We start from the raw sequence: 17,849 nt of genomic DNA on the forward strand, positions 1-17,849 counted from the left end.
AATATTTTTTTGCCCGGTTTTATATATGGGTCTGGTAAATTTACCTAAAGTGAGTGACTATTGGTCAAAAGACTGGATGTTTGGTCAACAGTTTGCTAAAACTACAATGAGTCGAAACAGATTCGAAGTGCTGTTACGAATGGTTCACTTTCAATATAGAACATCGTTTTTCATTTTTCATAATTTAATTTTTTTATAATTTACAACTTAAATTTTTATATCAATAAAAACACATTATCGATTTTATAAGAAAGTTGATTTTTTCATCACATTTGGGAGTCTACATTTTGTGACTTGGAAGAAATATTCTCAGGCCAGGTTGCAGTGATATACAGAAGGGCCATGCCGGTCACCGCGTATTGAAAACCTCACTGTCCGCATGCCCGCTGGCGCTGTAGAACAACTCTAAGTGCTCAGCTCAGGCGTCTTGCGGAACTCAAACATATAACCGTGAGTGAAATGTTCGTAGACAGTGTCTTTTTTGGGGCATAATACACACGGTTATACGTTTGAGTTCCGCAAGACGCCGCCGCGCCCGCCAAACCACTACGGCCGAGCACTAAGGTAGGTCTTCTTTGCCGGTCACCGGTGACCCCCATGGCAATCAACATGTTAAATTTTCACTTGTTTGACATTGTTATCTTTCTGTTGATTAATGTCATTGCATGATGTAATGTTCATATTGAATCTAATAAAATTGGAGACCGTACGGTATACGGTCTTCTCTTTCCGATAAGAAAGCTCATGGCGAAGTGTGTCACAGTGAAATTTTTTACGTACAGTTTACATGTAACCGATGGATGTATTAGGAAATATTTTATTGATGGGGTGGAGGAGATAATAATTAATACTCTATTTGAAATAAAACAAAATAATCTTTTATTACATCCCTTCAACAACTTTTGTAAATAACTTAAAATACCTGAATTATATTTTAAACAACATTGGAATGTTTACACTTGAAAAAAATGGCAAACTATGAATATTACTTTCAATTTGGAATACAATCATTTATTGTCACATTGTCAATATTAAGACAAAGAAATTCGGATTTCTGTCTTACATTCACGGTTTCTATTTTATAACCAAAATAATGAATGAATTGGAAATATATCTTAACAAAATCGTGATCACCGAGTTGTCAAAGTATTTATTTATTTTTCAATGTTATTCAACGTAATAAGGATGAAATCCTCTTACTGTGTTACGTGACAATCATACACCATTAAAAACAATATTTTACCGCAGATACCAAGAAATTTATGATTAAATCTAATAGAGATTGAGAAACGGTAAATTGCAATTGAGGTAAAGATTGGTTTCCATGTATTCAGATTTACTGAAAAAAAATCACTTAAAATAATAACTCCAAGATGGTACACAAAATAATTATGTCCATGTTGTGAATTTTATCTAACAGGTTAGTTTACTGACCCAGCATAAAAGCATTGTGTGGTAAACAACTTCATAGTATACAAAGTATCAAACCTTTTAAATTCACTAATTTGAGATTATATTAATTTAGTGAGGTTCTATACAACTTGTCACAGTCAAAAAAAAACTCATTACCCAATATAGAATTAATCAGTGCATAATGCAAAAAATAAAAACATCTTTAAGCATCATATTCAAACAGTGATAACATCAACAAAACATTATTACAGTAAAAATAAAAAATATTTTAGTGTTACAGTTAAAAACAAAATAAAATCACCAAGAGGTATAATGGGAATCACTAACAAAATTATTAACCAACAATAAATAATACATAATTTAATATCTTACTTTCTAACAATTAATGTGCTAATCACATTTTTATAATATTCACTATCTATCTATATTTAATAATATACCTTTTGGCATACAACATGAATGGTACAGAAAAAATATTTTATACGTTGAGTTTTTTTATTGACTTTTTACTTCTTTATAACATCAATTAAAATTTAATGTGGATATTGTAGGTACATACACGGATTAGTATTTTCGATTATTTAATAATATAATTACCTTTTGGCTTAACCTTTTCTATGCCTCATGATATTACTATGGCAGTATCTGACAGGCCACAGATTTTTAACGACACACATTGAATGTAGAGAGAAGCTCTTACTAAAATCGCTGTAATACTGATAATTTGTAGCTTAGTATTTCATAATTATTCAAATAGATGTCAATGTGTGTTTCACTTTTTAGATTATGCAAATCAATCTACAGTGGCTAGAAATTTGAGTTTAAAGTCAGACGAGATGACTCGCAAAATTTGTATGTGCGGCCTGTCGATCACGACCTTATAGAGCGAGAATACTCGCTGAAGGCATAGAACCGGTTAAAAGACAAATCAAACTGACAGAAAATAATTTTATGCCTGAGTTTTTTTATTGAATTTTTACTTCTTTTTAACATCAATTTATATTAAATATGGTTATTGTAATTACAACATATAAGGATTAGTATTCTCAATTATTTAACAATACAATAACTTTTGGCATACAACATGAATGTACAGACGGAAAATTATTTTTTAAAGCTTTGTAACATCAATTATAATTTAATGTGGATATTGTAGGTACATACACGGATTAGTATTTTCGATTATTTAATAATATAATTACCTTTTGGCTTAACCTTTTCTATGCCTCATGATATTACTATGGCAGTATCTGACAGGCCACAGATTTTTAACGACACACATTGAATGTAGAGAGAAGCTCTTACTAAAATCGCTGTAATACTGATAATTTGTGGCTTAGTATTTCATAATTATTCAAACAGATGTCAATGTGTGTTTCACTTTTTAGATTATGCAAATCAGTCTACAGTGGCTAGAAATTTTTAGTTTAAAGTCAGACGAGATGACTCGCAAAATTTGTATGTGCGGACTGTCGATCACGACCTTATAGAGCGAGAATACTCGCTGAAGGCATAGAACCGGTTAAAAGACAAATCAAACTGACAGAAAATAATTTTATGATTGAGTTTTTTTATTGAATTTTTACTTCTTTTTAACATCAATTTATATTAAATATGGTTATTGTAATTACAACATATAAGGATTAGTATTCTCAATTATTTAACAATACAATAACTTTTGGCATACAACATGAATGTACAGACGGATATTTATTTTTTAAAGCTTTGTAACATCAATTTAAATGTAGTAAATAGTTGCATATTGTAGGGATATGTAATTGTAAAAGGTTGCAATCCCGGATATGATATTCAATCCCAGAGTTTCAGCATTAGTATTACCAATCCCGGGGACTTGTATTTCATTTAAAAATTTTGTTCTTGTTTTTCAATTGTATACATGAATTTTTGCTAAAGATGTGGCAAGTTTTTTTGTCAAGATTTACTATTAATGAGACTTTTTAGCCCTTTCTAAGCGTTACGAATCCCGACTTAGTACAACAGTGCGCGTTGTGATTTCAAGCATCAATAAATCGTAATAAATGTCAGTCAAACATACACAAATAGAGTAGTAAAAAATCGGAGTCAAGTTCAAAAATGATTATGACAGAACCTAATATTTTATGTGACTCTAAAAATAAACATTCGTCGCCTAAATCTGATAAGAAATCACGAACAAGACTTCTTCATTGAAAAAATGCCAGCTTACTCGAGCGGCGCCATGACACTTACGAAATGGTGCTGGACTAATGCGTCGATGACAGATTAACAAGTGTAAGAACAGTTCAGTATTCTTATAGTCTACCGGCTACCATTTCGACAAATATGCCATACACATAATGAATAATAATATGGTTTATGACTTTTATGAGCATTTTTGTTGAGTGTGTTGAAAAAATATCAGTCATAAATAACTCATTTTTATAGCATCCAGGACATCTCAAACTGTGTAACTTTTGTTTGAACTCGCATACACATTGCAGCACTGCAGGCCGAGTATAAATAAATCATCCTTGAGAACTACTGGCTATTTGAGAGTGATGTACTTACCACCAGTGCCTGGTTTGTACCTACCATTGACCCCGAACTGAATGGAATCGAATGACACATAGTTTATATAACAAAATGGTTTATTTTTCGAATACCTATTACAATTCGTAAAATATTAAATTTCAAACACTTTTTGCACTTCTAAATGCTTTATAGTCACCACAATTTTATTTTCAAGTTCATTTGTTTTTTTTTTATTATATTACTTCAATAACCTGGTACTAGAATAGGTAATCTCTTATTTTATTATAATGACGTGATAGTAAGTAACTCGGGTTATTTTCGACTATAAATATAAGAAGAATTCTACATAAAAAAAATAGTAGTCATGAATCAAACCCTTTTGAATAGTATTACGAAAAAAATAATTCTCAAGTGTCTGTCTCACACCAGCAGACGATGATTTGCCGCGCAGTGTATAAAAATTTAGTAGCGCGGGACCTGGTGTTTGCGTAATACGACAATTTCCGCATTTATGCGGGAACGGGCGTCTGAGTGTTCGTGTCTTTTCTTTATAAATGGCTGATAACTAGGGTAAATAAATAATTTTTGTCTGTTTCACCTAATACTATAACCAGAAAATAGTATTTAAAAATGTTAATCAATGATAAACAAAGAGACATATTAAATCGCGGACTTTTAGGTATATTTAAATGACACCTGGTTCAAATTATTTTCCGAAACTATAAACTCGCGGATAATATACTGGCAGATAGGCGAATGAATGCAATCTCCAAAAGCATTCCTTTTGTAAAAATATTTTGTAAATTCACTTTGATCAATGTAACTTTCGAATATTCTATTTAACAGTTTACGCACCAAATAGTTTTTCAATCACTAAAAAACAATATAACTTATTATATCGCAAACTCGTATCGTTACAAACACGTCAGTCAAATGTCTTCGGCGCACATGCACTAAGAAGCGATAAGACACTATATACGCGGCAAATTTGAATTGGCCCGATGACTGATATATTTTTATTCAAGACACGCTCCCGAAAAATATTTATTTAAATTAGATAGAACAAAAGTTTAGGCTATCCATTGACAGATGTCAAGAGAAGGATGATTTTTGAATAAATTAAATCAATATTCGAATTATTCGCGCCTGGCGGAAAGCAGTACTAGGCAAACGAAAATCGAAATGACTTTAGTCAGCTGACGCGCGGATGACTCGCGCGTATAGGCTGACTAAAGTCAGTTGCCGCGTTAGAAAGGTTAACAAACAATATTGGGAAGCAAAACTATTATTCCAGAAATTATGACAAAATGTCATAGAATACAATATTATAAAAAAAGAATAAAACTGCTATTTCTTAAAATTACCAACCTGCAATTTTGAAAAAGTGTATATTTTTACAAATATATACATACTAAGATAGTTAATATTTGTAGAGTTACATTAAAATTTATGCATGTGTTCAATTTTATACATAAGTACTGATTTATTTAGAAAAAAATTCTTAAGTTGTATGTGTTTCTTTGATTTACAAAAATATATTACTTGACGTTATAGCAAATCCTGGATTTACAGATTTAATATCAACAAATCAATCGGGATTCCGGAATTGCATACTCTAGTACTGTACAGTGTGAAGGATAATTTTATAATTCACCGATAAATAAATAATAAATAAAATAATGAAAAAATATATAACCAAACTACCACATTTTTTTAATTATTAGGCCGATATTCTACAATTCATAAAAATTACCAACTGACTGGATTCTGTTTTCATCTGAATCTCTTCCTAATTATTCTTAAGAAACTTGTGCATATAGAATGATACATAATCTATTTTTCATTATTTTATTTAAGTAGCATTTAAGAACGAACAATAAAAAACATTCATTTTTTTTACATATACACATTACCAATTTAATGGTTTGGAAATGTGACAATAATTAGTAGGTTTGTTGTCACAAGCATTGTGAGTGTGCTTGTTGACTGTTCAGTGCATGCGCAATGTGCATTTCGAATTTGAATTCTGTTCCCGCATATAAAACCCCGACAAAACACCCAAATATGGTGTGAAACGATCAGATATTAGCTCCTGCTCGGAGACTTGAACCAACTTACTTCGCTTAAAATAACCTTGTGCAAAAAAAAAAGGAAACAAACCTAACTTAATAAAGGATTAATCCATCTTTGGAACTATCGACTATAACTCGGCTATAAACGACTTGCTAACAAAAATAACTTTATTTCAAAACCATTATAATGGAGTTATGTGAACATTTAAATTGGGAGGATCAATGTTTTTGAAGAAAGTAAAAAAATTAATAAAAAAATCGTAGTTCCCACAAATAAAATTAAAACACAACTTACAATAAAGTAACATTTTAAATATTTACCAAAGAGAAGAATAACCTCATTTCATTTGTAAAAAAGATGTTACCACTATCATATTATATTATATGAAAATATTAATCATTCTTTTTAAATCCCCTGAAATTATCAGATAAATGGAGGTGAAGAATGGTGGTTTTTTCTAATGATCATGACATATTAAGAATGTTATTAGTATTTAAGGTACAATATATTTATCAAAATGTAATAGAATTTGATCTGAAATTCATTGTATTTACTCAATTCTTGTTAATCAATATGAATAAAATAAATATCAACTAATCTTCTTCACTACATACAAGGTAAATTTTATATACTTGATTGTTTCAATGATAGGTTTTTAATTAAAAAAAAAATATTTTTTCTGACATGGTTTATAGTCCTTATGGAGTAATAATAAATAAAGTAGATAAAAAAATAATAATTTTAATAGTTTATACCTTTGTTTTTGAAACACAATCAAAAAAATTAATACTAATTTTGTATTATTCACAGTCAAATCAAAATTGACTGAGATCAATGTTATAGGGTTAACTCATAATGGTAATTTTATAAACTTAGGAACAACAATTACTTAATTAATCTAAGCTTTTCAGTAGTCGTGTCTTTAATCGATCTGCAGTGAATCAAAAGTTTAATAAAATTATGATTTTAAAAATGAAAGTGCGCTGTGAATCCGGAAATGCAATCGTGACTCCAGTGAATATCCGGAGTAATTTTTTCTGAAAATATAAAGAAATTTGATAAGTAAAATAAAGACTTATATTAAAATTAATAATGTAAAAATTGGTTTTTCATCTCTAGCCGGGCAGATTTGATTCTAAAGTTAAGTAGGTAGCACTCCACTAATCACCACAGTCGATAAAGCAGTGAATTAAATTCCAAGATCTGTCAAAATAAGTTATGTCAAAGTCAAGTCAAATAACTATGTAGATTTTTCAATTACTAAGATGTGTATTAAGAAACATAACACGGGTATCTATGCTGTCGTCTTATCCTTGTTAAAAGGATTTGAAGTGCTGGAGATGGATCTTGAAGGGTGTGTTTAATTTAATTTTTAGAAAATGAATCAAACCGTGTATTTATTGAGGGTATTAATTAATATGTAGCAACCTCCACATTTTGCACTACGTTCATTAAAAATTTCATTCTTTAAGTAGTTACTGTACTATCGTGTATTGAATCACAATAAAAATGGTATAATAAGAATGTGTTATATTATGATATTTTTTGAATTTCTAATAATTTTATATATTTGTCGAAGCAAATATCGAGGGTATACTGACAGAAAGCATTAACTCATTAAAACAAGTTCTGAGATAATCGGAAAAAGGACTTTAATTTTTTTTTCAAAGCATTCTTCCACGTAGATTTTTTTATGATTTAAAAACATTTTTTCTACATTATAAAGACTAACCTTTATGGCAAACACAATATACGAAATGTTACAAGTCCTGTATTTTGTATACGCAGAACGCATTAGGTCATTATCATGCTTTCTATCAGACTAAAAAAATAACAATATGATTTAATAATGTTTCTATTTTCTCACCATTATATTCTATGCCTTTGTACGTTTTAAGACAATGTAGAGCGTAAAATTGTATACATTTTGGCATTTAAAATAAAAAAACAGCAAAAACTGAAATAATGCGTTTTGTCAGTATACCTACCCTCGAATGAATAAAATAAAATTTGATTCTTTTGAATGATGTTTAAGTGAATATAATTTTTTTAATATTCGTTTGTTAATCCAATAACATTTCCATCAAAATATCGAAGAAATAAAAGCAATAATCGTCTAGTTTTTTTATATATACTATTTCGTAATAATATTTAAATATTCATATAGCATATTTGATTTTTGATTCAATTGAAAATTATATCGATTAATACATCAATTATTGCGTTATTCTTGGACTATTTTAATTTGGGTATAGTATCGCACAAGACCCTCACATTTCCGACCGTCACACACAACGAGGCGGCATAGGCGTCGGACATGGATCTTTTTTAGACATTTAATTGCAATTGTAATAATACAAGAGCTTGATTAAAAAATTCTATTTAAGTCGAAAACAATCAATGCAATGAATGTTAATACCAGCAAGAAAATAACAAAAAGAAATATTGATAACTTAAAATCAATTACACAAAAATTAAAATTCAAGAAATTAGATTATAATATTGTATACTTGATAACAGTCAATTTAGTTTCAGTGGAGAAATTCTGATATTTCATGACTATTGCATTGCCTTATTCATTAAGTTCTCTCACACCTTTTTGATCTGCGACCCGACCCAATTTATGGTAATAATTTTGGTTCCCGACCCAAGATAAAATAAATAAAATGTTTTATGTTTCGTTATGTCTTTAAGTTTATTTGGTTTCAGTGATTCTTTACTTGATACTTCACAACATAGTACATACTGTGGTTTGTCTACTCCGTGATTATTAATGCAGATGAAACCTATTTCTAAAAATGCTTCTTTGCATTCACGCCATTGTGGGTAGAATAAATTTTAAGAACTTTAATATGAGCAGTCTATATAATGGTAACACAGAAAAGAACGTTGTCTCGAAAGAAATTATTAGTTTTGCCCACTGCGATCGCGTGAAACGTCAATGTTTGTATACTATATGTATACTATATAATATGCTGGCAAGAATATTGTTATGTTGAGAATATTTCGCGACCCACTAAATATACCAATCGACCCAATTTTAGATTGCGACCCATAGGTTAAGAAATGCTCCCTTAATGTCTTGGAATAAAAGTTTACGGGGCAACTAATTTAATATACTCAATTAAAGTTTCAGTATATTTGAAAGATGCAAATCTTACCTAGCATCTTCGAGAGCTCCAATCGCCCTAGTCTTTTCTCCCATTGCATTAAACAATAATGCTATTTCAACAATAGCGTAAGGGACAAGATGTAGGTCTTCCTTTATTAGTTTTTTCATGCTGAAACAATAAATCATATATTATTTTATATCAATTACAAACGACGATAAACAATATACACAAATCCACCAAGTTCAATATCACACATTATGTATGTAATAATAATCTTCTAACTCGGATTTTCCACAACTATCATGGTTCAAACTATTTGAATTGTTCACTGAGAAAATCAAAAATGTATATTTCTTGGTAATAAGATGGTATTTATTTGTTAGAATGTCATTTTACAACAATGTTCACATTGTTTTCATTGTTGAATTCACAATCAGTTTTTTAGTGGATGGCTGCTTCCATTGTAACACCATTGCCACCGAAGCCCGGATTCACCCGTGTTATAATGGCGAGGTGTGGAGGTAGAGTTGTTAAGATTAGACATAAATAGTGCACACTAAACTTTGGGAGTCATAATTATTTGTTTTCATTGAACTAAGAATATAATTTGTAGATGGTGCTGGTTAGTTTTTAAAATTCAATTAAACCCTGCCTATACCAAACCACAATAGTTTAGGTATGCTATGGGCGATCCGATAAAATAGTACACACTTTTTCAGTCATACTTATTTGTTTTCGTTGAATTAAGAATACATATTACAGATAGTGTTGGTTAGTTTTTTTAAATTCAATAAGCCCTGCCTAGCCGAACCATAATCGATAAAAAATATTCTTCTATCTATAAAATATCTAAAATTATGTATGGTTTAATGGCATAATTTTAGATATTTAATTGATAAATGAATATTTTTTGATTATTATCTACTATGGCTTGGATTAGGTGGGGTTTAATCGAATTTTGAAAACTAACAAACACTGTCCATCCATACATTGTAGCCTTAGTTGAATGAAAACAAATAGGTTCGAGTGACGAAAGTTTTTCATGCACAATTTAATGTCGGACTTTAACAGCCTACCTCCACCCTTTGCCACTGCTGGGTTGTCACACTCTTGATGCTGATGATGCCAATCACAATTTTTTTTATTAATTCTTTATATCTCCTCTCATTCCAATCCGGGGATTCAATGCCTAGTACCGACGTTATCCAACCTTTCATAAAAAACGGCATCACTAAAAGTACACAAGTAAACAGATATAAGAAATAGTCCTTTACCTTATGAGTGTATCAAGTGCTTCCAATGCTAAATGGTGCATGCCCAAGTGACGTAGAGCCGCACCACGAAGTAATAGTATTAGACCTTTTTCTTCTGGTCCATTTAGGCCTGCCTCTTCCGCTGACTCAATCAGCTGTAGTAAGAAATGCGATATTATAATATTAACCCATTGATCGCCAACTAGTTTTACATAAAATAGTTAAAAAATGATTATTTGTTTCTAAGGTATTATTTGATAGGTTATGAAAGAATATAATGTTTTTTTTTCCATTTTGATGATTTTTTATGTAAATATTGGTTTTTATGATGTGCCGGCCACATGTGTCCGTCGCGGCGCCAACAAGTTAATTTATTCTATTGCGCCGGGCCGGCCATATCGCCGGTCACCTGTCAATATGTGTTGACGAGAGCATGGTGCCATTTCGCGGTCGAATTATATTTAGATTTAGATAGTATAATAAACAGAAAAGGCACAAATACGGAATAAAAGTTTTCAAATTGGGTAGTATAATACCTGGATACACATAAACTGGAAATATATGTATACATACCTTATAATCATTTTTGTTATTCTATTTTTTTATTATTTACATATTTTTTATAACTTACATTTTTAAATCTATTTAATTTTTATTTTTATATCAATAAAAACACATTTACAATTTAAAAGGAAAACTTTTTTTTTCATTATGTACATTCTTTACATTAGTGAGCCTATATTTTGTGACTGGGAAGATATATTTTCAGGCCAAGTGGCAGTAATATACAGAAGGGCCATGCCGGTCACCGCGTATCGAAAAATGCACTGCGCGCGTGCCCGCCGGCGCTGTAAAACAACTCTAAGGCAGGTCTTCTTTGCCGGTCACCGGTGACCCCCATGGCGATCAACGTGTTAATGTAATTCTTTTATGTGTGTATCATATCGTCTATGTAAGTTCAATACCGCGTGTGAGCCAATATGTTCAAAATACGTATTTTTGACGTTCTCGGATAAACGGCACAAGCTGCATTGATTGGTGCATTCAAATTTTGAAATTGACCAATAGACTACTTGCACTTGGTTAAAATCAATACCGCGTTCGAATTATTCATACTAACGAAGCAAGCGAGACCGCGTATATCCCTGATCCAGTATAGCGGACGAACGGAGAGTTGCGTCAATACTGCGTAAGGTCCACCTGATTTACAAAATAATACTATGGCAATTAATTTGCACGGACGCATACGATAGTAAAAATATATTTTCTAATATAAAACAGGAAGACACAATAAATTGCATTTAAATTTATTTTTTAATCTTTTTTATTGACGAAATTGCATGGTTTTGTGTCCCTCCTGAACATTTTGACAAATGGTTCTTCCGCGGTATTAATACCTTACATCATGGCCCCCACAAAGGGGGAGCTGGAAGGGCTCTAGTCTGGGGGCCCGGGCTCAGGAAGGGCCCGGCGTGTCGAGTCGACCAGATAAGTGATATAAATACACATCACAAATTCTCTCTAATAGTAAAAAAAGTCGCCGGCACGCTATTGTTCTTCGATATTATTATTATTTAAAATTATGTGGTTGTACGATTTTATTTTTAATTGTGTATCGATACTCGACAACTCCATAATTCAAATGGATGTATTAAAATATACACACTAATTTTATCGCATACACCATTTGGAAAATGCTACTGTAGAGCGTTACACTGCCATCTTTAGCGATAAGAAGGGGGGACCGCCAAAAATCCTAGCCTGGGGGCCCGCTTCAGGATGTGGGGGCCATGCCTTACATAGACGATATATCATATAACTCAATGAGTATAATCCTTGAACAAATATAATAATTCAGTGACACCCAGAAATAGAAGAGGAGACATAAAACCTACTCGATATAAAATTATGACAGTAAATAACACCGTCAGTAATAAAATTCATGAGCTTGCAGAGTTATTCATCTAGAACAGACATGTACAATTTTAAATAGGTTGTGTATTTGGCTGAGCACACTGTGGCGTTACAAATTAAGCAACATTTATCTTTCACCACTATAAATATTCAATTTCCCATTCATTGTGAAAATGATAATTTTGGTCTTCTTTTGGGAACTTATTGCCAAACTTTTCTCCTTGGGTTACTGTAAGACGACTAAACCTCAGTTTAAAGTACAGGAATTCACATCTTCTCTTTCTCTCACTGCTGCACAATCAAGTGATATAACAAGGTTATGTGTGTTGACACATATCAAACGTCGTAAAGTCCACTGAATGTCAAACTGAGAAAAATGCAGTTTTATCATATCTTATAATACAAATGGTTGTAACATGTGAGATATTGTAAGATAATTGAATCTAATACCCACGATGGCTACAAGGATTTTTCTTCTTAGCTTCGGTGCTCGACCTCTTTCTGGCTTTGTCTGGATCCACAAAATCCACTTCTACATCCATTTTATGTTATAATTGTTTAGAAATTAAGGAAAATGATAGGTGCCATCGTTCACCTTTAGCTTGTGGACTTAAGGTGGTTTGAAAAAATATTGATCTTTCGAAACGTGATTTCATACGTAAACAGTGGACTTTTGGGGGTTTGCAGTATACCATAATGTGCGGATTTGCATACTCTATTAAACGTATATCAAAAGTCATTTTTTTCAATATGTGGACTTTACGGCGTTTGATATCCATCAACACATGTGGTCTTCCTCGCGGTTAATTTTAAAACGACTTTCACATAAGCTAGTTATGGAAATAAAAATTGAGACAGTTAATGCTTAACTATCTTAAAAATCTCAATGAAATCATATCATATAACAACTTTACTGAATGTACACACTTCTTTACAATTTCACTACCCAATTCTTATATGGTGCGATTAACCAAAATCCAACCCGCGATCGATGCGTTGGACATGCCTGATCTACCAGTAGATTGACGACGGTTGATGATATTATAACGGCTTCGAATTCATAATATTCAGTGAAAGATGAGTGGTAAAAAATTTCTCCGCCAGAAATAGTAAACGTATGTTGTGGAATCTTTTTATATGTCTTTGATATATAATACGCTGATTGGCATATATCTCTAAAGTTAAAAACACAATATTATGAACCATAAAATAAAAATCTAAAACCAGGATATTAAATGTACTAAAATGAAGTGGACTGCAGAAACTACACAGAGATAGCAGAAAAACATGATTTCGGGCATGTAAAATTCGGGTTCCACTGTATTTTGATACAAAATTAGGTATTCAATATAAATATTTAATTACCTTCAATATTTTATCTCCAACGGAGAAATTTATGCTGAAGACTCTAAACATATTCCAAAGGTATATCATCTCGATCGCAGGCAATAGTAATCTTTCATCTTGATCCAAATATCTTTTACATCTTTTTATAACGAACTTCTCCATGGGCAGAGACTTTCCGGCAATCCGTTGTTTGTATGACGGTGCATCACTGAAAAAATTATTTTTTGTAAATAAGGATTGCATTGGTTTAAAACACAAATTATGCGTACGAAAAAAAGGCAGGTTTAGTCGGATTCTAATATCACTAGTTTTAAGAAAATTCAGAAAAAAATGTTTATACTCATGTGAATTTCTATGTTTTTGTGTGTTTACTATTTCGGCGGCGTTGATTTGACTCGACTCACTTCCTTTCACTTCATGTACTATGATTATTGTTAATTTAACATATGCAACCATTTGTCAATTTTCAGACAAACCTCCCTTTTTCTTATGTACACAGACTTCATTTATATAAAATAATAAAATTTACTAAATACTGCAACTATTTTTGTCTATGGATTTCATCAATAATTAATTATACAAACTACAGATTTTGATAATCTATAATCTATATCAACATATTAACAGTACTCGAAATATAAAATTTTACGAACCGAAGTGCTAGATAATTTTTCAAATATATTAAAATGTGTTCGATTTTTTGTAATATACCTGCATTGTATGGACGAATTGTAATAATAGTGTTTAAACTTTTGACATTCATCCATATCTAGAAGCATAGGTTGTCAGTGAAACAGGCGAAATAATCTCATTCTCTTTTCTTACTATAACGGGACAACACTGATTTGTACTTATGGATAATGCACGTTTATGTAGTTTTGCCTTCCTCCGAGCTCTTCACGGGTGGAGTAAAGTCAATATTGGCTTAATTTTAACAAATGGAAATAATATATTTACATCATCAAGCGTTTGCAAGTTGCTTTCTCAGTTGGAGTGAGGGTGTTCCAAGTCATACACATCACTGCTGCCTTTTGATATGAGTAAATGGTGCGGGACCACCGAGATGCCTCCAGTAAATAATCACAGTACAACAACGCCTCGCGCCATTCCAAAGACATACTGCAGAAAAAAAGGCACAATTAAACATTATTTCAATAATAAAAAACTTTAAATACATTATAAATGTTGCTAGTGCTAGTACAAAAAGCGACAAGTCCACAATTCGATATTTGCGGGAAACGTTTTTATGTTGCAAGCTTCAATTATTTGTTTTAACATGAGATTATTTTTTCCATTGTATTCTATGTCGAAATTAGAACTAAATGGCAATTTGTTTCAGCCGATAAACTCTTAAATGTATTAAATATAGGCAAAAATAAAATTGGACATAGCGCCACTTGAACCTCACTTTTTAATTTATTCCACATAAGGCACATATTTCCGTGGCACTGTCATGAGTTCACCGGATGATACAACATGGGAGACGCCATTTCCAATATGGTACATTCCCTTATTGGCTGACTTAAACACGCGCAAAATCAACCAAGCTTTAAATAATATGAAACACGGACTTGGCGCTTTTTGTAATAAATTGAGACTTAAAATATTTTTTTTGTAGAGTTTTGTCGCGTTTTGGATTTTATAGATCAATACATATTGTGTAAAATTATACAAAGAATACGTGCATATTTTTTCTCGATTTTGACCAAATGTGGACTTACCGCTTTTTAGAATTAGACTTCTCAATTGTTTAATTAAATCATTCGATTTTTACATCATACAGAAAAATTAGACAGCCAATCGATAGGGAAACTTTTTTCATATTGATTCCTCACAACGTTAAGACAAGGACACACAAAAGGATAATGAAATTAATTGAAAGTATTTGTGATACACGGGAAATTTAAATTATTTCACGGCAATGTAGAATCACAAATAGTAAGCGGTGCCGTATTATTTAAATTTGGCAGGCGATTTCCAAGCCAACATTCCAGTTAGAAGCGATTGTGCTAATTTACTTTACTTACTCCAAACCATCATCCTAATGCTATTCAAAATAGATACAAAGTGTTTTTCACAAAATATTTTATAATTATTCATTGTAGTAATTATAATTTAATGTCAATAATATAATAATTTACCAATGCACCCAGAGAAGTTCCCAGAAGCACAAATGATGAAATTGCGGCCAGACTTGCTGACTTTTCCATGACCGTTTGTACCATGTGACGGCTGTTTCCAGATTTCCTTTCATGTATTCAAGTCGTCCTTTAAAAAAGAGGAACCAAACTCCAGATGGATGGATCTAAAATTAAATTAACCTCAATCATAACATTGTTTTATTTTAACAAATTTAATTTATTATTTTGGTTTTGTTGTGTTTTGTAACTGGTTTTAATTTGATCAAATATGAATTAGAATATGTACATATATTCTAAAAAAAAGAGCCTAAACATTCCATCACCTGACCAATGAAATGACAATATTTGATTAATTGTTCGTTGACAAGACAATGAGACAATGATGGTAATTCTTAGGTACACTGCAGTGTGGGATTATTATAAGTATAAATTGTCAAAGAAATAATATGAATATGTATAATTCAGAATATTGTAAGATGTCTCGATACTAAAAATTGTGAACATTCTGAAATAATTGGTTGGGAGAAACTTCGTTATAAGTCAATACTATCGACCGAATGTACGTGATGGAATTTCAATTTAAATTCTAATGGATTTAAGTTTTGTTCTATTCCTTGATATATCGTCGCTGTATTTTAAATACCTCCTATGTGGTTTGAGTCATATTCTGAGATAATCAAAAAAAACTGTTTTAAAAAATAATCGTAAATGATATATGTATACAGGAGGACCTCGACTTTCGCACATAATTGGTTCCTGAAAAGGTGTGCGAATGTTGAATGTTCAAAAGTAGAGATGGAAGTAAAAAAAAATTAAATTATGTGTATTTTGAAATATTTATTTATCAAGTAAATATAAGATGTTTAAGAGACATGTTTAAGTGGGATTTGCGGGTGTTTCCCTTAAAAAGTTATCAAGAGTTAACTGTTTGCCACTCTTCTTTTTCTTATTTTAAATAAAATATTTTAAATGGTAAATCATTAACTTTACAATATTGCTTAACTGCTGGCACGAAATGTAAAGTGAGCCAATCTTTTAATATTAACGCAGTAAACCGAGGCTTTTTTATTTGATTACTGGAAGCAATTCTTTATCCTTCCCTTTCAATGCACTGGGATTTACTGGTTGATAAATTAACATTGGCATCAATTTTAAATCATCAGCAAAGTTTCCACCAAGAAGCAATGTCAATCGGTTTTTAGAAGGTTTATGTTCAGGGGCAACTGATTCTTCATTAGATAAGAATGTATGACTAGGCATTTTTTTCCAAAATAAACCTGTGTCGTCTACATTAAATATTTGGCTAGAGGAATATTCTCCATCTTATAATAATTTTAGATAATGAGGAAATAAATTCTTTTGCAGCATCTTTATCCGCATCAGCCGATTCTCCAGTGAATTTAATATAAACCAACAGTTACTTGCTTGAAAAATCGTGTTAGAAACTTCTTTTAATCTAGCCTTCCAATCTTTGTGCAAACTAAGGGCCTTCGCTTGAATAATTGAAATATTCAGAGGGACATCTTTTTGATGTTGGTCGTCAATCCATGATGACAAATATTTTTCCATTTCATCCATAACTATGCCGTGTCATTTGGAAACAACCTTTAAAGATATATTTCCACAATTTTGAACGTATTCCTTAATTTTATTTTTATTTTCAAAAATTGAACATATCGTAGTAGACCTGTTTGTATCATACGAACGTCCGATTGGAGCAAAAGATTCACCGCAATCAGAACGTCATGTGAAGTTTATAAGTCCTTGATTTCTCTTTGTTCGTATCAACACTGCAGTTTTTCTGTTTCTCACTCTTGTTTATAAATCTTCAGGGTGAAATATTTCAAATGAATCAAATTAGCAAAACGCACAACACAAGAGTGAGCGAGAGGGGGATATCTTTACCCCACAGGGCGATTTTTTTAAAAAAAAAACGATTTTTTTAAATGTGCGAAATAGCGAATTGTGCAAAAGTCGAAAGTTCGAAAGTCGAGGTCCGCATGTATGTTTTAACATTTTTTGTAGATCCTAATTACAAATTAAAATTGGATAATCATATTTTTTTATACTATATTTATTATTAA

The 17,849-nt window shown here is 31.4% G+C and overlaps 1 protein-coding gene across 1 annotated transcript in view; it reads right to left on the minus strand.

Annotated features, from left to right (window-relative positions):
• Window positions 1-6,828: 6,828 nt before the first annotated feature.
• Window positions 6,829-17,849, minus strand: part of LOC147079567 (tetratricopeptide repeat protein 39B-like) — a 110,939-nt gene continuing 99,918 nt past the window's right edge. The window contains exons 9-14 of the mRNA XM_085942070.1: window positions 15,766-15,929; window positions 14,582-14,743; window positions 13,643-13,832; window positions 10,385-10,518; window positions 9,159-9,278; window positions 6,829-7,034 (exon numbers count right to left, since the gene is read on the minus strand). Of these exons, the coding sequence (XP_085798196.1) occupies window positions 6,956-7,034; window positions 9,159-9,278; window positions 10,385-10,518; window positions 13,643-13,832; window positions 14,582-14,743; window positions 15,766-15,929 (849 nt within the window). The 3' untranslated portion in view covers window positions 6,829-6,955. The remainder of the gene's footprint in view (window positions 7,035-9,158; window positions 9,279-10,384; window positions 10,519-13,642; window positions 13,833-14,581; window positions 14,744-15,765; window positions 15,930-17,849) is intronic.

Source organism: Rhyacophila brunnea, unplaced genomic scaffold (genome assembly GCF_057557595.1).
Source record: "Rhyacophila brunnea isolate RB1 unplaced genomic scaffold, BYU_Rbru_1.0 scaffold_1, whole genome shotgun sequence".
Taxonomy (NCBI): domain Eukaryota; kingdom Metazoa; phylum Arthropoda; class Insecta; order Trichoptera; family Rhyacophilidae; genus Rhyacophila; species Rhyacophila brunnea.